The following is a 22,708-nucleotide window of genomic DNA, read 5'->3' on the forward strand; positions in this document are numbered from 1 at the left end:
TCACAGCTGCAGTTGACCACCTGAGTTCAGTTGCCTGTGGAAGCCAAGCTCCAACTCCTGGGACCTGTTTCCCAACCCCACACCTGAGCCATGGCAGGTACACTCACAAGAACAAACATACACACACGCAAAATGTCTATAAAATGTAATTTAAAAAAAAGATACAAATGTAGTTTAAAAAAAAAAGCAGTAGACCCTACAGAAGGCTAGACGCATTCATAAACCTCCCAAATCAAGCCTGAGTTTCCCATCTTAGACAAAAATCAGCTCTAGTTAATTCATTACATTGGTTTGTGTGTGTGATGTCGACAAAACCAACTCAGTGTCTAGAAACTGCTGCTCCAAAGACTCAGAAGTCACAGAAGCATTGTGGTGACTAATAAGAATACGTGTACTCAACAAGGCCAGTTACCCTTGGAATCACGTAAAGGAGGGAACAGGGCGAGGTGCTGGGAACTTGGTGCTGTGATTTCAGATCCACTTTTTCTTCTTTGGCTCTTCTGGGAGGATGAACAGACCCAGGGCTCATGCAAGGCACCCAAGCACAAAACACTACATATAACACAAAATACATAATTTTTTAAAAGAATATATATTTGACAATCAAGAGTGAAAGAGAATTTTTTTTTTATTTTGAAGCAGGGTTTCCCTGTGTAACCCTGGCTATCCTGGAACTTTATTTTTTATTGATCAGGTAGGCTTCAAATTCAAAAATTCACCTGCCTCTGCCTGAAAGTGCTGGGATTAAAGGCACGCACTATCACACCTAGTTTAAGTCAAGAATGATTAAAGAAAACTGTCTCTCTCTCTCTCTTTTTTTTTTAAAGAATTATTTATTTTATGTATATAAGTACACTGTAACTGTCAGACACACCAGAAGAGGGCATCAGGTCCCATTACAGAGGGTTGTGAGCCACCATGTGGTTGCTGGGAATTGAACTCAGGACTTCTGGAAGAGGTCTTAACCACTTAGTCAGTGCTCTTAACCACTGAGCCATATCTCCAGCCCCTCAAAACTGTCTCTTAGTTTTTACAATTTCTCATTTAATTCCCAATAAAGCTCCCCACCCCCCCTTTGGTGACAATATTAAGTTTTCATGCATCAGGAAAACCAATGCCCTCTTCTGACCTTGCAAGCACCAGTCATATACATGCAGACAAAAAAACACATACACATAGAATACATAAAATTTATTTCTTAAAAAGGATGTACATTTGATAATCTGAGTTGAAGAGATTTTTTTTTTCTTAAGAAAAGATGCACACCATGTATGCTCTCCAGCACTTGAGAGGCAGAAACAGATATCTGTGAGTTCAATGCCAACCTGGTCTACAAAGCAAATTGGAGGCCAGCCAGGGCTACATAGTGAGACTGTGTCTTAAGAAATACAAAAAGATATATCAACACTAATGCTTCTCTTAGATGTCAACAAATAAAAACATTAGAGAAAAAAACAAAAGAGAAAGCATTCAAGGTAAGATAATCTGAGACAGATGCCAACTGAATCAACTTTATTCTGTTAAGGAATTTAGAGAGCGTAAGCAAATATTGATATTGCATTAAAAAACAAATTAAACTCTGTACATCATTAAAACTTTAAAAATCAGTGTTGACACTAACAGATGTACTGGGCAATATCTGATTTTAGAACAAAATACTATCAGTGTTTCTTCACAGCTAGATACACAAACAGAAAACGTGTTATGATGTAACTTCTGAATCTCCAGGGAGCACCACTGCCCCAGTGTGGAGTTTCAGGGAGCACCGCTGCCCCAGTGGGGAGTTCAGGGAGCACTACTGTACCAGTGTGGCTGCTGTATGCTCTGAAAGTAACAAATTACACCTGTGCCATGAGAGAAACAATAAATAAACCAAGGCCGGAAGAAGTGCTGGTGACTGGGAGTCCAAGTGTAAAGTTCTATTTCCTTATGCTGTTACTGATAATTCTATTTTCTTGGAGTGAAATAACTGGGTACGTAAAGATCTAAAAATATTTCCCAAAGTAAATTTTACTTTTCTAGTACAAATAACCTTACACTTAACAAGTAGGATGCCAGGCTGTCACTATGGGTTTTAACTATGTTACATTGGTTTATTGTTCTTTAGATTTATTCACTAGAATTACAGACAACTGTAAGCTGCCATGTGGTGGGTGTTGAGATCTGAACCTGGGTCCTCTAAAATAGCAGCAGGTGCTCTAAACCACTGAATCACCACTCTTGCCTTAAAAGTATTTAACAACTATAGTATTCTCTGACTTAAAATCAACCTCTAAATCAACAATATATACATATATATTCGCTTGTTCTCTTTTTATAAGACTGGGTCTCGCTGTGTAGCTCTGGCTGGCCTGAAACTCACTATGTAAAACTAGATGCAGGGAAAACAGTCTGGTCTTGAACTCAGGGACCATCCTGTCTCTGCCTCCCAAAGGCTGAATTACAGGTGGGTGCCACCACACCTGGTTTAAATTGAAATAAAAACTTGTTCTGTCTCTTCAGGTAATCCAATTATTCAGAATTAGACCTTAAATGCTCTAAAGAACAATTCTTGATTCTCTGTACACCAAATTTTACAAGAAATGCTGTAGTCTGAAATGTAAATAGCAGTATTTGATGTAATTTATTTCTGTTTACTGCATTTATTTACACCTATTGTGCGTGGGAGAGCACACATGCACGGTAATGCATAACGTAAACAACCTGTACTTTCTGCTATATGGATCCAAGGGATTAAACTGAGGTGATCGGGTCTGGCAGCAAGAATCACATCCGCCGAGTCACCTCACCTGCCCAACAACTAGTAGTTAACAAAAATGCTTTGTTGGTTTTCTTGTGTTAGACCTTGGGTATGTGCATTAAGCAAGTGTGTTACCACTGCCCTATAGCCCCAGCCTTGTCTGCATTGTTTTTTGACAAAAGGCTTTATTATATAAGACCAAACTGGCTTCAAATTCATGATCTTTCTACCCCTGCCTCCTAGGTGCTGTGATTCCAAGCATGCACCACCATGCCTTGTTTTAATAAGGGGGAAAATTCATAAGCTACTCCATCATCCTGAAGGAAAGTTAGATTCAAAGTATTAAGGTGTTTGTACGTACCATCGTACCGATGACTAAAGAAACCCTTTTGAGGGACAGGAATAATATGTAGTATGTATTGGTCACAATCACTTTCTCTAAAGGAGTCAATGAAGGAGTCAGCACTTAGGCAAAACCAGAGGTTGAGAGATAATCTGAAATAGTAATAATAACACAGTAGAAAGAGGTGGAAAGCCAAGTGTGGTAAAACCAAGCACTGGAAAGGCAGATAGGGAAGGATCACAAGTTCAAGGCCAGCCCATGCTCCACAGGGACTCTCTCAAAAGTAGGAAGAAATAAGAAAGAAATGCAAAAATCCCATACTATTTATCTTTAATTTTATAAAACCAAGGCTTGACTGTTACTCATTTCTGATAAAATTAAATTAAAAACTCTGAGCCTGTTCTGTAAACTTCTATCACAACGTTCTAAGATCCAGTTCATGTGCCCGTTCAGTCCAGTGAGATGTAAGCTTAGAGGTGGCAAGAAGACACGACAAGGACATTTTTACCTGTTCTCAGGCAATGATCATACCACAGTTCCACTGAAAGGGTCTATCAGTGGCCTCTCAGTGCCTGACATACTTTATTACTGCACTCAGTACAAAATCCCAATGCTTCCAGAGATTTAAGTGTTGGTATCTAAGGTTTACATTGAAGAACATCACACTCTGAAAACAGGTCTGATTTAAATGGAGTCTGGATGGGTATGGGGTAGTACTTACAGACGACCTCTTGAACAAACACTGGTTTCTTGTATTTAGAAAATAAGCAAGACAGATTTTTTCAAAGTCTTACTTTACAATACACTGTAAACTTCACAGACAGCACAGGTACAATGTGGCTCTGATGTTTATAATACTTTGTATCGTCCTTTGTTGGTTGGTTGATATGAATTTTGCTGTGATGGAAAATAAAGACAGAAGGTTAGAAAACACACAAAAAGAAGTCAATGTATCAGAGATTTAAAATAAAAAGGCTACCGTTAGCCAGGTGTAGTTGTGCATGCCTTAAATCCCAGCACTCTCCACAGAGAATTCCAGGACAGCAAGAGCTATGGAGAAACCCTATCTCCAAAATACAAATATGAAAACCAAAAGAAGGAGGGCCTCGTGCTAATGAGCAGAGGGAGACGGAATTGTTTAATAAAAAACCCTGCTCTCACTGAGGAAGAGCCAACCAATGAGTGCCTCAACATGAGACCCATCCCATGGGAGGGGGACTATTAATGATACTCTGCTATGCTTACAGACAGGAGCCAAGCATAACTGTCTCCTGAGAGACTTCATCCCGCAGAAGACAGAGATGCAGAGACCCATAGCTAAACATCAGGCAGAGCTCTGGAAGTCTTGTAGAAGAGTGGAGGATAGAAGTGGGCAAGCAGCAGGGGTCAAGGACACCGCAAGACCCAGGGAGCATGCAGGAGCTGGCCTAGAGCCTACATATCTGTAGCAGATGTGCAGCTTGGTCTTCATGTGGGTTCCCTAACAAGTGGACTGGGGGCTGAGTCTCTGTCCCCTGCCATTGGTTCCCCTTCCCCCTCTCCAGACCACATAGTTGGGCCTCAGTGAGAGAGGATGTGCTCAGCCCTGCTGGGCCTAGATGCCCAGGATGGCTTGGTATGTAAAGGAATGTATTGTTGCGACCTACAACAGACTGGCCTCCTCAATAGAAAGCCGGCACAAAAACAGCAGACAGAGTACAATTTCCACACAGAGGTAAAACACACAGAACTAATCTCTAACATTACAGTCACGCACTTGCTGTATCTGAGGGCAAGGAACAGTGACGTGGAGATCAGAGGCTAGGCGTCCAGAGAGCGCAATGGTCTGCACATCTATCTTCATCTGGATAGTGATTACAGGGCTGTGCCTACTCCACAAATCCACATCAAGATAGCTTTGTGTGGAGATAGGGTCTCTAAGTAGCCCAGCAGCCTGGACTTGAATTCTACTTCCCAAAGTGCTGTGATTGCAGGTGTTCGGCTGGCCAAGTGAGTGTTTATGATCTCTATGCCTGTCTGTATTGAAGTTCGATGAAAGAGTAACTAAAACAAATATGTCCTGCGACTCCCACTTACCAGTCGGATCAGTTCCTCTTTTATGAGCCTGGTGATCTCTGCCTTTGCTTTCTGCACAGCCAGTTCGTTGGCACCTGATGATTCATCAGAAAACACACAGCTCACATTATTGAACTACACTGGCTTTTTCTCCACATTAAGGAGGCCCAGAAGATAGCACCTCAAGTCATGTTAGAAGTGCACTTCCCACCAAGGTAGTGAGCCAGGACTGCTGGTTTACTGTCTAACTCAAACTCCGACCAAAATACAGAGCTACAGTGAGCCCTGTGTCAGCCCTAAGCTGGCTCGAACAGACGGGTACTAAAATTAGAACCATGCAGAAATGGCAAGCACGGCCTGTGCCTGAGGAAGAGACATAAAACCACGGAGTGCTCAGTATTTCTGAGAATAAAAGAAGAAGAAGAAGAAAAATGGATGCCCTTAAAATTCATACTTTCCTGCTCTCTCTCTGCCTTTCTCTGCTTCTGCTACTGTCTTAGTCCCCTTCCCCATGCCCTTAATAAACTCTATTCTATACTTAAAAGAAAAAAATCATACTTTATAAAAACTTTCAGATTTATTATTTATCTTGTCACGGAACTCCTAGTAAGAAATCAAGCACTTGGGAGGCAGAGGCAGGCGGATTTCTGAGTTCGAGGCCAGCCTGGTCTACAGAGTGAGTTCCAGGACAGCCAGGGCTACACAGAGAAACCCTGGCCCAAAAAAAAAAAAAAAAAAAAAAAAAAAAAAAAGCAACACAGGATAACTTATTTCTTACAGGTGTTCCTCATTTCCAATCTTTCCTACTATCAACTTCACTCTGACCCGTGTTCTGTCTACACCAACTGTGATCTAACTCCAGTGAGCAGCAGAAGCAGCAGTACGCACTCTCAATTGCCAAGTAGATCTTCCGCTCCCCTTCTTTGGGCTCTTTGCCAGGAGGAAAGTAGGTCCCTCTGATAGTGATGGCAGCTTCAGAGTATTCACTGATCCTCTGCAAGGCTTCCTTAGAGGTGACTTTCCACCTCGCCGTCTGAAACAAAGGATTGTGGAGTCACATCAGCACATAAACCTCTGGGCTAAGAGCAGGGGGAGCCTCAGTGGGTAAAGATCTCTGCTGCCCAGCTGACAAGCTAAGCTCACCCTCTGGAACCTGCCTGGCGAGAGGAGAACCCCTGCAAGCTGTCCTCTAAGTTCCAATCCTGACACCTGTGCCCCATCCCCCAAATAAGCAAGATACAAGTAGCCTAAAATTCTGAGTTGAAAAAGCATCAATTCAGCGCCTGTATAGGTAAAAACCAAATAGTTCACGTACATGTAAAGATGATCCTGTTTCAGGGGCTAGAGATACAGCTCAGTGCTAAAGTACTGAAGTATTAGATGCCTGGCATGTATCAAGTCCTAGGTTCTCTCTCTCTAGTGCTGAAAAATGAATGAGCACAGCCAGGTGTGGTGGTGCACACCCGTGATCCAGCACTCAGGTAGGAGGATCAGGTAATAAGGTCACCCTTAGCTACACAACAAGTTGGAAGCCATGCTGTTCTGTGAAGGCTGTGTCAAGAAATAAACCAAAGCAGACCACCACCACCAAAAGCCTAACAAACAGCTTCTATACTTGAAGGAATGGATTCTGTTCCTAAAGAAGCATTTCTACCTCACAATATAAGAACCTTTAAATCTGTTACTTGCCTGTGGGAAGTCATTAATTTCTAATTCTTCCTCGTATCTCTTGAAAGATTCGCTCTGCCCACCCTCCTGTCTCTCTTCTTCCTGTTTCTCCAAAGGCACGTAGTTGAGCTTGGCATTGATCTTCTCAGCGAGCTGCTCTGCAATGGTTTTCGCAGACACGGTGGGAGCCAGAATAGTACCACCTCTGAGGATGGCATTGGTGGCCTGCTGCATCACATCCTAGAGTTTAAGAAGAGCTCCAGTTAAACCTCTGCTGAGGAGAAAGCCACATGGCCTCACCACAATTCCCTCAGAGCCCCCACATGTCACCTATAGAGCGCATTCACAACTGATGTCATTTGCTCCTCTCTCACCCAGGACAGGGGTACTCCGTGGCCTACCCCACCTCACCAGACACTGGTCATGAGCTGACTCCCAATACAACACACATACACGACCACCAGACATCTCTACTGCATTTCCATGCGTGTACCACCACCATCACTGAGCCTTCCTGCCCATAACAATCCATCCAAACACTCAATACTGTCAAAATTAATTACACCATCCTCTGGGCATGCTAGAAAAATCCTGTTTTACATAAAGTGATGGCATACTCCTGAAATCCCAACACTCAGGAGGCAAAGGAAAGGAAGTGACTATAAGCTCTATGTAGGCTAGAGAACATAGGAGACCCTCTGTTTAAAAAACTAAAATCTCAGCAAGGCTGTGGTGAAATACACCTTTAATCCCAGCACTAGAGAGGCAGGGGCAGTGATAGGAGTTCAAGGCCAGCCTGGTCTACAGTGTGAGTTCCAGGATAACCAGCACTATACAGAGAAACCCTGTCTCCCCAAAATAGACAAATAATAATAACAACAACAACAACAAAACCCAAAACCATAAAACCTTCCTAAACACAAATCACATGAAATGTTTAAAGAAAACACTCTACTGTTTAAACATGCTATTTTGAATGAGATCTAGGTATTCGTATATCAAGGAAATTGTTGCTGAATCCGATAAACCCACTCAATAAAACAGATTAGGAAAAAAAGAATTAATTTTTTTTCAATTTTTGGTAAGACAAAAATTTAAAAATTTGGTAAGCTGTGGATTTTTTTATCTATAATGTTTAGGGAGCAAAAACTTTTTGGAGCCTCAGTTTTTAAATTTTAGATTATTTGCACAGACTTTATCATTTGAATATATGTAACTAATCATAAAAAATCCAAAACATTTGGTACAGTGATGGGGCATGCCATAATCCTAGCACCAGGGCTTGAAAGACACATTTTCATCATCAGGTATTCTACTCAGCGGTATTCTAGTCTGGGGAGGCTCATCTGCCCCACAGAAGCCATGCTCGGCATTCTGGATCCGAGATGCCCACTGCTCTACAGAAACCAAACCATGCATGGCTCACGTGCCTAACTGGTTTTCTAAAAGAGGCACAGAGAGAGAGAGAGTCTGAAGGAAAGCATCAGAGAATCCTGTATTGAGCATAATATATTCTTGAATACTCAATCTCTAGCAAAACGTGTTCACTGTGCTCTATTTAACTCCTGGAAAGGATCTACAGAGAAAGGAGTGTCTGAAGCACACGCTCACACAGCACATTTGTAAACTTGGCGTGCAGGAAGCAGAGACAGGAAATCAGCAGTCCCCAGTCATCCATGGCTACACAGGGAATTCAAAGGCAGCCGAGGCTATAAGAAACCCTGCTTTCTCCATTTTTGGACCCTTACTCTCAGGTACTCATGTCACAGCATCAACAGCGGTGACTCGGAGCAAGTTACTTAATACCTGAGACTCGATGCCCAGGTTCTTCTGAGCGTTGATTCTAAGAGCCAATCTCTTGGCAATCTCTAGCTTCTCAGCATTGCCTGCCGTTGGAGCAGGTACACTGGATGTGCCGGGTGCAGCCATGTCCTTTACTCTCTTCTTTGAATTAAACATGCTTTCAATCTGTTCATCAATCTAGGTCAGGGGAGAAAAAAAATCAAGGATTAGTAAACACTGCACTAGAAATATTAACTTAGTTGTATCTACACAAATGAGAAGTGTATCCATAAAAGGCTAGAATTATTTAAATTTAAATACTTGGATCAACAGAAAAATATACCAGCTCTTCACTGCTTTGCTTTAAACAATCTACTTTTTCTGGTACAAACATTTTTAGGAAAGAGTATATACATTGCTACTTGATCCACTTAGACCTGAGAGGGGCACAGACAGCATCCCTGTCTTGACCATGAGATGTACAGGCTCAAGCTGAGAGCATTACAACTGACACACTCAGGCATCTTGGGCGCAGGCACCAAGCCCAAATCACTCTATAATGAAAGAAGTAAGGAGAAGGGCTACAACCCAGGGCAGCTGAGTTCTGTGTTCCTAATGGAGGACCCCACACCCAACTCCTAAAATGGGGGTTTTAACTGTTCTATTATAACAGGTTGTCATGTATGTAGCTCAGACAACTAAACTCTTTGTGTAGCTGAAGAGCCTCCTTTTTAAAAAATTTATACATTGTATTTATATGAGTTTTGCCGGCCTGTATCTCTGGTGTACCATGTTTGGTGTATTTCACACGGCTGGTACCTGACCAGGTCAGAAGAGGGCATCAGATCCATAGGAACTGTGGTTAGTGATGCTTATGAGCCACCATGTGAGTGCTGGGATTAACCTGGGTCCTCTGGAAGAACAGTAAGTGCTATACACCAGAGTCATCTCTGCAGCCCACATCTTGACCTTTTCCTCTCCTGCTCCCTCTTCCAAGTGCAGGGGATGCAGGGGATGCAGGGGATGCAGGGGATGCAGGGGATGCAGAGGATGCAGGGGGTGCAGGGGGTGTAGGGGATACAGGGGGTAACAGGCTTGCACCACCACACTTAGCACTCATGCACCGCTAAGATCAGACCAGCAAGCATTCTACCAACTGAGCCACATCCCTGGTCTTTTTTTTTTTTTTTTTTTTTAATGAAAAAAAAAAGGGGGGGTTGATGTCGTGGCATATACTTCTTATCTCAGCACTCCAGAGACTGGAACAGGAGGATCACCAGTTGGAGGCCAGGGCAGGCTACATAACAACAGCTGGTCAAACAAACAAACAAACAAACAAGAAAGAGAATAAGGGAGGGAATGAAGACGGACTTTGCTATGAGCAAGAGCGACAGCGAAGCCTGCAATGCCCAGAAGTCATGTGTACCCCAGACAGTTAGCTACTAGCACCAAAAATAGAAATTCAGAAAGACCACTTATTACTGAATGTGTGGGTGTTATGTGTGTCTCAAAGGACACATAGTGGAATTGGCCTCTCCCGTCTTTACATGGGTTCTGGGAATAGAACTCAAGTAGCCAGGTTTACATGGCAAGGCTTTCTCCAAGTTGTCTCTCCAGATCCCATGTCTTTTGTTTCATCTGGTGACCTAAGGCCTGAGCTCTAGGATCTTTAAGAAGGAGAGAACTGAGTCACCAACACTGTCCTCATATTTGCACATACATGCCACGGTACATGCATACACATATACACGAAGTTAACAGAATGGAACAACAACAACACAAAGGACAAAACAAAAAAGAACAGCTTTGCCCAAAGTGAGCTAAGGCCCTGTGACAGAGGTCACAGAGCTGCTTCCTCAGAGCAGCTCAGATGCTATAGATCTGTCTTCTCTAATGAAATGGTCTCCATTTAGCTTCTTTCTTAAAAAAATCATGTGAGGGTATTTGTAATTGAGCATTTAACTAAGTGAGGTTGTTTTGAATCAAACAGCATACATGCTATTGAAAATCTAAATATATAGATCAGAAATAAGGAACGTATATGATATGACTTCAAAGTTTACTTTTGATGCTGTTAACTTTTTATAATTATACCTATGTGTGTGTGCGGTGGGGGGTACAGCACTCGAGTGCAGATGTGTGTGTGGGGTACAGCACACATAAGTAGATGTGTATGGGGGGTACAGCACACGAGTGCAGATGTGTGTGTAGTGGGGGGGGTACAGCACACACGAGTGCAGATGTGTGTGTAGTGTGACTATAGTACACGTGAGTGTAGATGTGTGTGTGGTGGGGGTACAGCACACATGAGTGCAGATGTTTCGGGGGGGTACAGCACACATGAGTGCAGATGTTTGGGGGGGTACAGCACACATGAGTGCAGGTACTACCTAGAAGGTTAAAAGAGGACACTGGATTCTCGAGAAGCTGGCCCTGTCTGATGTTGGTGCTGAGAACTGAACCCTGGTTCTCTACAAGAACAGTAGCATTGCCTCACTGTGCTGAACCACCTCTCTAGCCCCTTGATTTAACTTTCTTCTTTCTTGTTTTTAAAAATCACATTTGTATTTTTGTGTGTGTGTATGTGTGTTATGTGTGTGACAAACAGTTTTTAAAACATGGTTAAAATTGTAAGTGACATTCACCTTGAAAATTGGGTGGATTTAATGACTTAAGGTTCCCCATCACCTTTCCATTTCTTCTGGGGCAGGATCTCACTACGTAGCCCTGGCTAGCCTGCAACTTACTATGTAGAGCCGACTAGCATGGCACTCAAAGGGATCCTTCTGTCTCCCATGTATGAGATGAAAAGGCTGTGCTACCAGGCCCAGTTCTAGCATGTTACCTTTTGAGCTGACTCACTACAATAACCAAATGGCAACTTTACCTCACACTGAACTCGTGTGGTGCATCTGAAAGAAATAGCCTGCAGGTGCCAGGAGACCTGCCCTATCTGGGTTCAGAGTGATCCTGGGTCACTTCTTCAATGGTCAGGTTGGACACTCTTCTCAGGGAGGGTATCTGTAGCTATTATATGAGAGTTTGCTCTACTGCCCAGGTTGATCTTGTGCTCTGGCTCGAGTCTCCGACCACAGCCCGCTGAGTGCCACAGGAAAATAGAGCATCAGCACATCTAGTCTGCGACGGAGCTTACTATGACAGGTCACAGACGTCCTGTGAGCGGCAATGCTGGGAAATGGCTGCATTAGACGGAGTTAAACAGGCCGCTGAGATCATAAGCCACTACATTGTACACCTGCAGACTCAATACTTACATCAACTGCAGCATCCTCGTCGTCAGAGTCCTGCAGGCCAAGAGCAGCTTTCTGTAGCTTTTTCCTCTCATTAGCTAACGCCTGCTCTGTCTCATCAAACTTGAATCCCTTGCCGGAGAAGCCACTGCTCTTTTTAATTATTTTTCCTTCCTTTTAAGAAAAAAGTTTGCAAAGTTAATTTTTAGAGCAAACACTATTAAATATTTTCAAAGTAGAATATGCCAACTGAACAAAAACACTTAAGCAAAAGAAAAGATTCTATTTTCGCAATTTTTCTTTCTAAATATGTAAGATGTGTACCCTTAATGAGTACTTGGGAGGCAGAGGCAATAAATTTCTGAGAGTTCAAGGCCAGGCTGGTTTGTATGCCAACCAAGTTCTAGGACACCCAGAGCTACACAGAGAGACCCTGTCTCAAAAAACAAAACACCAAAACAACAACAAAAAAGTGAATATAGCTGTCATATAATTACCACAGTCATGCTAATGACGCACACAAAGGAAGTTTAAAGACTCACAGCTTTTTGTTGATCTTTGAAGTCACTCCAGAGTTTTTCTAGGTCAGGAGGAACTGCCGTCCCTGACAATTCAAGAGCTTTAATGATGTCACCAGCATATCGAGCTTGATCCTCTGTGATGAAGGTGTAGGCATAACCCTAATGAAAATGAGGAAGGAGAATTCGACAAAATGAGTCAAAATCAACAGAAGAAACCCAGTACCTTTTATGTAAAGTAACAAACTTACAAGGAAATGAGGAGTACATTCATAGAAGCTTAAAGAAAGAAGTCTAGGTATTTGCCCAGTATGCACAAAGCCCGCAGTTCCATCCAAGCACACGGGTACAGACGGCTACACAAGGGGAGTGGAATTCTACAAGACGGAAAGACCGTCTGCAGCTGTTGACAGGAGGGATTAGTATTGAGACACTGCCACACTACTGAGGAAGGATGCACAGAGCCAATGCAATACCCAGAAAACTCCAGAGACATTCCTCACTGATGAGGAAAACAATCCTAAAGTTCACATGGAGGCAAAGGCGATGGCAAACAGCACAACTAAGACGAGGACAGTTATTTAGAAACCTTCACTCTGTCTTAAATTCAATGTGGATTTTGACATTTCTTTGAAAAAAGTAAGGTTACAACTGTGTGACTTTACTTCTGGACTCTATTTTCGCTGTGGTCTGCATGTCTGTTTTCTTTTTTCTTTCTTTTTTTAAGACAGGGTTTCTCTGTATATCCCTGGCTGTCCTGGAACTCACTCTGTAGACCAGGCTGGCCTCAAACTCAGAAATCCGCCTGCCTCTGCCTCCCAAGTGCTGGGATTAAAGGCGTGCACCACCACTGCCCGGCTGCATGTCTGTTTTCTTGTGTGAATATTATGTTGTGCTCATCTCTCTGGCTTTCTTGTATAATCTGAGGCCAGGAATTATGGAGGAGCCAAAGGGAACAAACAAACAAAGGTAACATCAGACCAGCAATTGTCTGGGGAGGCTGCCTTAAGTTCCCACCTCAGAGTCCAGGGTGGAGCAGAACATTCCCTCCAGGGAAGTTTCCAAACAAAGGAATCAACAGCAGCAGGCAGATGTTAACCTGAGCCCTTACAAACACCCAGCAAACGCTGGGAAGCTGAGGCAGCCGGCTACAGTTCCTGGCCACAGAAGAGCTTCTGCCTTCTCTCAGCTACAGGCTGATGACACATGCACTAAATGACAGTAACCTCTGCTGGAGTGATTTACTTTTCCCTGTCCCTCTGTCAGGCTGTCCTCTTCCCTCACCATCAGAGGCCAGTCTATTCCTAGACAGGTTTTTTACTCTTCTCCACACATAACAGTTTACTACTATACTGTCTACTACAGGCACATACAAGAGCGTTCTGAAAAGGAGTCCAACAGCACAGGAAATAACCTCAACACTGGTAATGGGATCACGTGAGATTAAATGCTGCTTTACAGCAAAGGAAATAATCAGAATTATAAGACACCATAAAGAATGCAAGGAAAAACATGACCAAAATCTATTATATGAAAAAGAATTTTAAATAAGTAAATAAAATTGTTAAGGAAAAGAAAAAATTGGAAGGAAATGTTTTGCCAATTCTACTCCAGAAAGAGGGGTAAGATCTAAGCTACACGGAGAACTGACAGAAGAACAAACAAACAAACCGAGATAGATATCAGCTGGGCAATGAACTCAGTAAAGCGACGACCAGCATGTCCTCCAGTCTTTACTTCTTGTGTGCCCACGCTTGTGAGAGAGCACACAATATGTGGATCAATAGGATAACGCTGGGCATCCATCCTCAGGCGCTGTCAGGTTGCCAACTGCCCTAGAGTGTGCCAGACAAGCTTGGCTGGCTGGCCAGCAAGTCACAGCAGTCTACCTGTCAGTGTGCCACAGCCTCCTTAGCAGGGGGATTACAAGTGTATGCTTGCACACTGGCTTTTTACATGGATGCTGATGCTGAATTCAGGCCCACACTGACTGAGTCATCTCTCAGTCTCACATCCTTAAAAAGCAAATCAAAACTACTTTGATATTCCATCTCAAAATGGCTCAGAATGCAGTCAAAATGGCTACCACTAAGAAGACAAATGGAGACCGGCAGCATGCCTTTGCTCCCAGCACTTGGACAGACCTCTGTGAGTTCGAGGCCAGCCTGGTCTACAGAGCTAGTTCCAGGACAGCCAGGGCTACACAGAGACAGAAAAACCCTGTCAAGAAACGTAAGAGAGCAGTATTTGCAGTTGCTAAGCAGCACAGAGGCACCAACAGGTAAACGGACAATGAAAATGTGGCAAACACAGAGCACAATTTTATATCAAGAAAACTCATGACATTTTTAGAAAGTGCTACCAAAAATCATTAGGTTAAATGAAACAAGTCAGACTGGAAAGACCAAATACCATGTGTAGATCCTCCCTTTTACTTTTTATGTATGTGTGCACACATGTGGAGTGCGGGTAGATCATAAGATCAGAAAGAGGGGGAGAAAGGGGAAGAAGAAACCGGAACAGACCAGCGGGGAGGAAGGACTGAGAGAACCACCAAGAAGAACAGACACTAAACCATCATCATAAAAACGCTGCAGTGTATACTACTTTTTAAAAATATTTCCAGGATAGAGAGATGGGTCAGCATTTAAAAGCACTTGTTGCTCTTGCAGAGGACCCAGCTTTGATTCCAGTCACCTACACGTGGCTCACATCCATCAGTAACTCCAGTTCTATGGGACCCAAAGCCCTCTTCTGACTTCTGCAGGCACAAGCACGCACATGGTTCACGTACATACATGCAAGTACAACAGTCATATATATAAAAACTAAGTTTTAAAAAGATATTTATTTTTTGTATATCAGTGTTTGCCTGCATGAAATGTCTGTGCACCACGTATAGGCACTGCCTTTGGAGGCCAGAAGAGGGAGTTGGATCCCTTAGAATATGAGCCCCAAGGGGCCTCCAGAAGAGCAGCCAATGCTCTTAACCACTGCCCCATCTCTCCAGTCCCTTTCACGTTGTTTATTTTGTGGGTTGGTTTTTTTTAAAATATTAAAAGGCACAGCCTCTTTCTACAGCAAATGCTGGCCTTGAACTAATGGCAAGGCCTCCTGCCTGGCTCTGTAAGTGCTGGGACTGTGTACACAAGTCAGCTTTAACAACTTAGTTTTAGGATGCTTATATACGCAGCCCTCCACAGCTGTGCCACTCAAGGCAACCTTGATTCTAACTCTGCTTCCAAGTGCTGGCATTAAGAGAATATATGTCCAAAAAAAAAAAAAAAAATTAAAAAAAAAAAAAAAAAAAAAAGAGAGAGAGAGAGAGAGAGAGAATATATGTCCATACTCTGCTCTTGTTTTTAACGCACAGAGTGTGCTTGCATTTGATTATGCACACAGAGAATGTGTTCGCATTTGAGTATGCACACAGAGAGTATGTTCACATTTGCTATGCACACAAACACACTGCTGACTCAGTTAGGCTCTTTTCAAATTATTTTGCCAAAATGAACTCAGGTATTCAACCTTCCTGGGAGTCTGCAGGGTGTAAGCCCTCACATGTCCCCTGCAACTTTTTAGTCCAGGCAAAATGAAGACTGGGACAGGGAAGGGAAGCAAGCTGTACTCCAGCTCTCATCCTCACAGACATCCTACCTCAGATTTCAGGAGTGTCTAAAGCTACCCCTTCAATCCAGGCTCAGATGCTGCGCTTCCCATGAGCTAAGAGTCCTGATTCCCACCATGATAAACACAAGCGTGCAAAGAGAAAGAGAGAGTCTACATGGCCCCAGAACATACACTTGCTACTCCTTGTTTGTTTGTTTGGGTGGTTTTTCCCGAGTACAAATCAGGCTGTCCTAGAACTAGTTCTGTAGATGGGCTAACCTTGAACTCTGAGATCACCTGCCTCTGCTTCCAAAGTGCTGGAATTAAAGATATGTGCCACCACTGCCTTTTTAAAAAACAAAAAACTAAATAACAACAACAACAACAAAACCTTTATTCATGTATTTATGTGTACATATATTTGAGGTATGCCTGTGTACCACCACGTGTGTGCAGAAGCCCATGAAGGGTCCAGGGCCCCGAAAGTGGGTTACAGGCAATTGTGAGCCACAATGTGCATGCTGGAAACCAAGACCAGGTGTTCTATAAGAGGAGTAACTTGACCTTTGAGTCGTCTCTCCAGCTTAACCTTCCAGCTATTAGAACATCTAATGCTGTGATTTGTTACTACAGCTCCTCATGCTGTGGTGACCTCAACCATGACATTATTTTTGTTTCTATTTCATAACTGTAGAGTCCTTAACTTTCCAGCTATTAGAATATCTCAGGTAAGGACGTGCAAGTGTTACAGCTCCTGAGACACAGCTTTATGTGCCTCAAGTTTCTCATCTACAAAATGAACTCACATCCACCTCATTGGGCCACCGAGGACGGAATGATGGATGTGAAGACCTGACAGCACTACTGCTACTCTAGGATGCAACACCTAACAATCTCATTTCTCACAACAAAATACTCTCATGCCTTTAGAAATAGTTACTAGGGGGAGACTGAGAGATGGCTCCATGGTTAAGAGCACTGACTGCTCTTGTAGAGGATCTGGGTCTATTCCCAGCACCCACATAGAAGCTCACAACTGGCCGGGCGGTGGTGGCGCACGCCTGTAATCCCAGCACTTGGGAGGCAGAGGCAGGTGGATTTCTGAGTTCGAGGCCAGCCTGGTCTACAGAGTGAGTTCCAGGACAGCCAGGGCTACACAGAGAAACCCTGTCTCGAAAAAAAAAAAAAAACAAAAAAAACAAAAAAAACAAAGAAGCTCACAACTGTCCTAACTCCAGTTCCAAGGGACCCAACACCCTTTTCTGGCCTCCTTGTGTAATGTATGCACATGATACATAAACACACATGCAGGGAAAGCACCTATGTAAATAAAAACTAATATATTGATTTTTTTTCTTTTTAAAAAAGAAATGATTGGCTGTGCATATAGATCAGTGGTGAGGGACTTGCTAGGGTTCTGGGTCCCACCAGAACATTGCATTACAAAATGGAATACCAGAAAAAGAAAATCGTTTTGTCGCATGTGGTGCCGCATATATGGTTTGTAAAGAGTCCTGACAAAGAGCTGACTGACCAAATGAAACAGCAAGATGGGAACCGTGGTTCTCAACCTGTGGGTCCTGACCCTTTCGGGGTCACACATCAGACATCCTGCATTTACAATTTACAATTCATAGAAGTGGCCAAATTACAGTTATGAAATAGAAACAAAAATAATGTCATGGTTGAGGTCACCATAGCATGAGGAGCTGTAGTAACAAGTCACAGCATTAGGAAGGCTGAGAACCACTGCCTTAGACTATATACTGACTAGATCACAGTCAAGCAGAGAAAACAAACAACAAAAAGCACTGAAATACCCTGAAGTACACAAGTGTCTCTCTGTGCGGAACATGCTAGGAAGAGAGAAGAAAATATGGAGAGACACGAGCTGTTACCACCACCTGCTAGAGAGCACACAAGTTCCTGATCGTTTTGTTTTTAAATGTCTGTGAGTGTTTCCCTGTATGTCTGTGCACCATCACATGTAGGCCTGGTGCCTAGAGAGGTCAGAAAAAGGGACTGAGATCCCATGGAACACAAGTTACAGATGGTTCTGAGACACCATGTGAGCGCTGTAAACAGAACGCAGGTCCCCTGCTAAAAGGAGCCAACGTTCCTAACTGCAGCACCACCTCTTGACAGGTCTGCATTTGATGATTTTTAACAATACAGAGATACATGTATACGTGATTAACAACATCCAATATGTCCTGCTAATTTAAAGATTTTCTAAATATCACCATGACCTCTCTTACCCATTCCTTTGTTTGTTTGTTTTTGTTTTTTGAGACAGGGTTTCTCTGTGTAGTCCTGGCTGTCCTGGAACTCACTCTGTAGACCAGGCTGGCCTCAAACTCAGAAATCCACCTGCCTCTGCCTCCCAAGTGCTGGGATTAAAGGCATGCGCCACCACCGCCCGGCTAATCCATTCCTTAAAGCAGGCGCCTATGCTTTAAAACAGATGCAACGGTAAAGGCTTTACCTTGTTGCCCGCTCTTCCAGTCCGCCCAGCTCTGTGCACGTAATCTTCATAATGATTGGGGCAGCTGTAATTCACTACAAGAATTAGATGTTTCACATCGAGACCTCGAGCGGCAACAGACGTGGCAACAAGAAGCTTGCAGGTTCCATTCTTAAAGTCATTTATGATACTGTCCCTGTCATATTGATCAATACCTGCAAGTAAATTAAAGAGACAAACAGGAGAACATGTTGAAATTTTCCATTTCCACAGAGAAAGTTTTAGATGCAGAAATAAGAAACAAATTCAGGGCTGGAGAGATGGCTTAGTGGTAAAGAGCAATGGATGTCTTCCAGAGGGTGCAGGTAAATTTCCAGGGGCTCTGAATCCCTGTTCTCGTCTCCGAGGGAACAAAGCACATACACGGTACACATACACACATTAGGTCAAAACACTCATACTCATAAAATAAACAAACCTTTAAAAAAATCAAGTAATCCCACCTTTATTGTAGACAAAACCAACACACAGTTACATATTAACCATGAAATGAGGCTAGATTTCTGTCTCGGATAAAAGTGGCTTAGCCTAAAGCAGCCTTAATATTTCTATGTTCAAAAGTACATTGCAGGTCTGAGACATGGCTTAGCAGTTAAGAGTTGCTCTTGCAAAGGACTCAAGGCTGATTCCCAGTACCCACCTGGCAGCTCCTACCATATAAATCACAACACAGCATAGTAACATAGTTTACTGTTTTCAGGATGTAGAAACTAGCGCCCAAGTACACTGACGGTAGGAATATACCCTTAAGAAATCAATCTGATGATTTCTCAAAAATGTAAGCTCAGACTTCACTACTTCACTACTCAGAAGGAATCGAAAGCCATTCGATATCTACATACTATGTTCATAACATACTTAACAGTCAAATGATGGAATCACCTCAGGGGTCTACCAAGAAGTGAATCAAGACAAGATAGAAAGTACACACAAAAGGATGCTATATCCAGCTCTCAGAAGAAAATCAAATACAGTTTAAAATATGACTCTTAAAATCATGACTATGTGAGCCAGACTAAACACAAAAGGATACAGAATGCATTACACACCATGCAGTGCCCAGGTTAAGAAATTCATGAAGTCTTACTATAGTACGAAAGTTACAATGAACAAGTGAAGGTGAGAAATACAGAATAACTGCTTAGGAGGTAGTTTCTATTTGGGATGATGAGAAGTTGTAGGTACAGTGGAGACAGTTCTTGTTCCACCAAAACGAAGACCCAAACTCAAGCCTCTCATGCCCATGTAAGCAGTCAGGCATGCCTCCTTGGTCCTTAACCCTAGCACTGGATGGTGAAGACAGGCCGATTCTGAGAGCTCAATGGCTGAAAGGCCTAGATAGCACAGTGAGAGCTATGACCTCGAGGCAGTTAAGTGACAAGCCACAGAGAGCAGCTTGAGTTACATAAAGTTGGAATGTCGTCAGCCCAGGGTCTGACTACCTGACTTCTTCTACCACCATTAAAGACAGCAAAGCAAACGTAATTATTCACAGCAAGTTCAATGCAATGACAGGCTCGTAGGTAAGTAAACAATACCTCCGTGAAGAGACATGCAAGGGTACGATGCTCTCATCAAGTCCTTCAGAAGACCATCAGCATGTTCTTGCTTATCCACAAATATAATGACCGATCCTGACTCCTGATAATGCCCTAAAAGCTCCAGTAATTTCAAGAATTTCTTTTCTTCTTCAATCACAATCTGAAAATACCACATTGTAGCAAGTTAATATAAAAAACACCAACGTGTCCTAGAACACAAATTTTTTCTATATATTTTCTGTTTAATCTATAGCTTCCTATGCCTTAAAGTGCTTAAGCAAATGTAGACTTTTAACTGGTAGGTTTGTAACCATGGCAACTGGTCACCGATTCTCTCTGTCTCTCAAATCTTATTAATCAAGGGCAAGATGTGTAATGTTTCTGCCAGCTTTCAATTCTGGTGGGAAGCACTGAAGAGCTTCCTGGGGTCAGCTCCACACTCCTGGCAACATGAAGGTTGTAAGTGACTTAACTTTAGAAGTTACCGGCCTATCTCACAACAAAACCAAATGATACACTGCCTAAACCCCAAGAGAACTGGGATTTCCTGAACACGGTACCTACCACTTGTTGTTCCACATCTGAGCAAACCACACTCCTGCCTCCAACCTGAACTTCAATGGGTTTGCTCAGGATCCTGCGGGCCAACGCCTCCATAGCTCTAGGGAAAGTGGCTGAAAACATAACTGTCTGCCGGTCAGGACGGACATTATCCACAATGCGCATGACCTGAGAAAATGAGATATGCAAATACAGTGAGTCTCCAAAAACCTACACAGTGTTCAAATGAACAGCAAGAACTTAAATTCATTATCTTAGAAATTCAGTTAAAATCTGTATCTTAGAAAACATGAACTTAGACCTGAATTTGCTGTTTTTAGTTTCGCTTTACCACAAAAGGACAAGCTGAGCTGCGGGCAAGAGTAAAGACTTGCTGCAGAAGCATGAGACCCCAAGCCCCACACCCAGCATCCAGGGAGCCCCACACCCAGCATCCAGGTAAGACGCATGCACTGTAAGCCCAGCCCTGGGGCAAGAGAAGGGCAGGTCTCCAGGGCTCCCTGGCCAGCCAGGATAGCCTACTTAGCAATGCCAGGTCCCAGTGACAGACTATGCATCAAAAACCAAGGTGTACATTCCCGAAGGGCATCCAGTACCATGCTCTGATTTCCAGACACACCTGCATTCACATACATGTGCACCCACAACCACAGGAGGAAAGGAAATGAGGAAGGAGAAAGGAAGGGGGGATCGAGGAAGAAGGGAGCTTGGAAGCCCATTTTTTATGTAAATTTGATGTCATTCAGATGACAATGATCTCTCAGTGAAGCAGGGGATCCTTAAAATGATCATAGAATTAACCAGTCCATTTATGGCATCCCAGTAAGCCTTTAACCCAAGCACTCTGAAGGCAGAGACAGGCTGGTCTCTGAGAGCTTGAAGTCTATCTGGTCTACAGAATGGAAAACAAGAAGAAAAGAAAGGAAAGATGGGGCTGCCATGGTGAGTTTAAAAGGCACTTGCCACCAAGTCAGACAATCTGAATTTGACCCCAGAACCCATGTGGGAGAAGAGAAGAACCAACCTCCACAAGTTGCCCTCTGACATTCATACATAAACCATGGCACTTGGATGCTCTGCCCCCACTACACAACAAATGAATATGTAATATCAACATAAATTAGAAAAAAAGTAAGCTGGGCAGTGGTGGCACACGCCTTTAATCCCAGCACTTGGGAGGCAGAGGCAGATAGATTTCTGAGTTCGAGGCCAGCCTGGTCTACAGAGTGAGTTCCAGGACAGCCAGGGCTACAAAGAGAAACCCTGTCTTGAAAAACCAAAAAAAGAAAAAAAAAAGAAAAGAAGTAAAACAGAGTGAACTTCATTTCACATTGTGTCAAACCCCAGCCAAATATGTCTACAGAAGACCAGCTGTTTAAGGAGCACTGGATTCTCATCTCCTTGTGCCCTGTCACTCCACTGGTCTCCGTTCCTCTCTGCTCCTCAGGGTTGATAACGCCTGCCGCCCTATCACCCTCAAATCTGTTGATTCCTTGTACATGCTCAACTCTCTTCCGGCATTTAGAAATCAACAAGTATATTTTTTCTTCAGCAAATCTGAAAGCAGTAAGTTTTATGAAAGAAGCAAATAAACACCAGGATTCAATGTACATCACCCGGCCTGGCTGTGGTCAAGCACACACGCTGGGCAAACAACTCAGGTTGTTGCAAGCACTTTACTGACTGCACACTATCTCCCCACCCCATACCCTCATTCCTTACCCCTGAGTTTTAAGTTGAGGGGAATGTATTAACGTGTATACTTTGTATAAGTATATAGAAAAGCAGAGTCCTGCACCTAACGTCCATGTCACTCAACAACTCAGTGACAGTTGCGTGTTCATGCAAACTAATGATATGGTCTATTCCCAATTTTCATCATCATCTTCAATACAGACTTCGGTCGAGAAGCCTTCCTACTCCTATCCCAACAACGTTCAGGTGAGCAGTCACATTCAGTAGTGGCGGCTCTACTTTACATGACAGTGGGCACTTGAACCCCTGGTCTCCAGCTGGTAGCACTGTCTGAGGTGGACTTGCTAGAGAAGAGTGTCACTGGGTAGGAGTTTAAAGCCTCATCACCACTTCAGACTACTCAGTGCTTCATGACTGCAGT

General features: G+C 43.2%; 1 protein-coding gene across 1 annotated transcript in view; it reads right to left on the reverse strand.

The window, feature by feature from the left end:
- Positions 1-1,176: 1,176 nt before the first annotated feature.
- Positions 1,177-22,708, reverse strand: part of Ddx46 (DEAD-box helicase 46) — a 46,653-nt gene continuing 25,121 nt past the window's right edge. The window contains exons 14-23 of the mRNA XM_034510093.2: positions 20,596-20,760; positions 20,029-20,191; positions 18,452-18,645; positions 12,382-12,519; positions 11,864-12,013; positions 8,613-8,786; positions 6,828-7,046; positions 6,027-6,171; positions 5,160-5,233; positions 1,177-3,980 (exon numbers count right to left, since the gene is read on the reverse strand). Coding sequence (XP_034365984.1) covers positions 3,933-3,980; positions 5,160-5,233; positions 6,027-6,171; positions 6,828-7,046; positions 8,613-8,786; positions 11,864-12,013; positions 12,382-12,519; positions 18,452-18,645; positions 20,029-20,191; positions 20,596-20,760 — 1,470 coding nt within the window. The 3' untranslated portion in view covers positions 1,177-3,932. The remainder of the gene's footprint in view (positions 3,981-5,159; positions 5,234-6,026; positions 6,172-6,827; positions 7,047-8,612; positions 8,787-11,863; positions 12,014-12,381; positions 12,520-18,451; positions 18,646-20,028; positions 20,192-20,595; positions 20,761-22,708) is intronic.

This window comes from Arvicanthis niloticus, chromosome 8 (genome assembly GCF_011762505.2).
Source record: "Arvicanthis niloticus isolate mArvNil1 chromosome 8, mArvNil1.pat.X, whole genome shotgun sequence".
In the NCBI taxonomy this organism is placed as follows: domain Eukaryota; kingdom Metazoa; phylum Chordata; class Mammalia; order Rodentia; family Muridae; genus Arvicanthis; species Arvicanthis niloticus.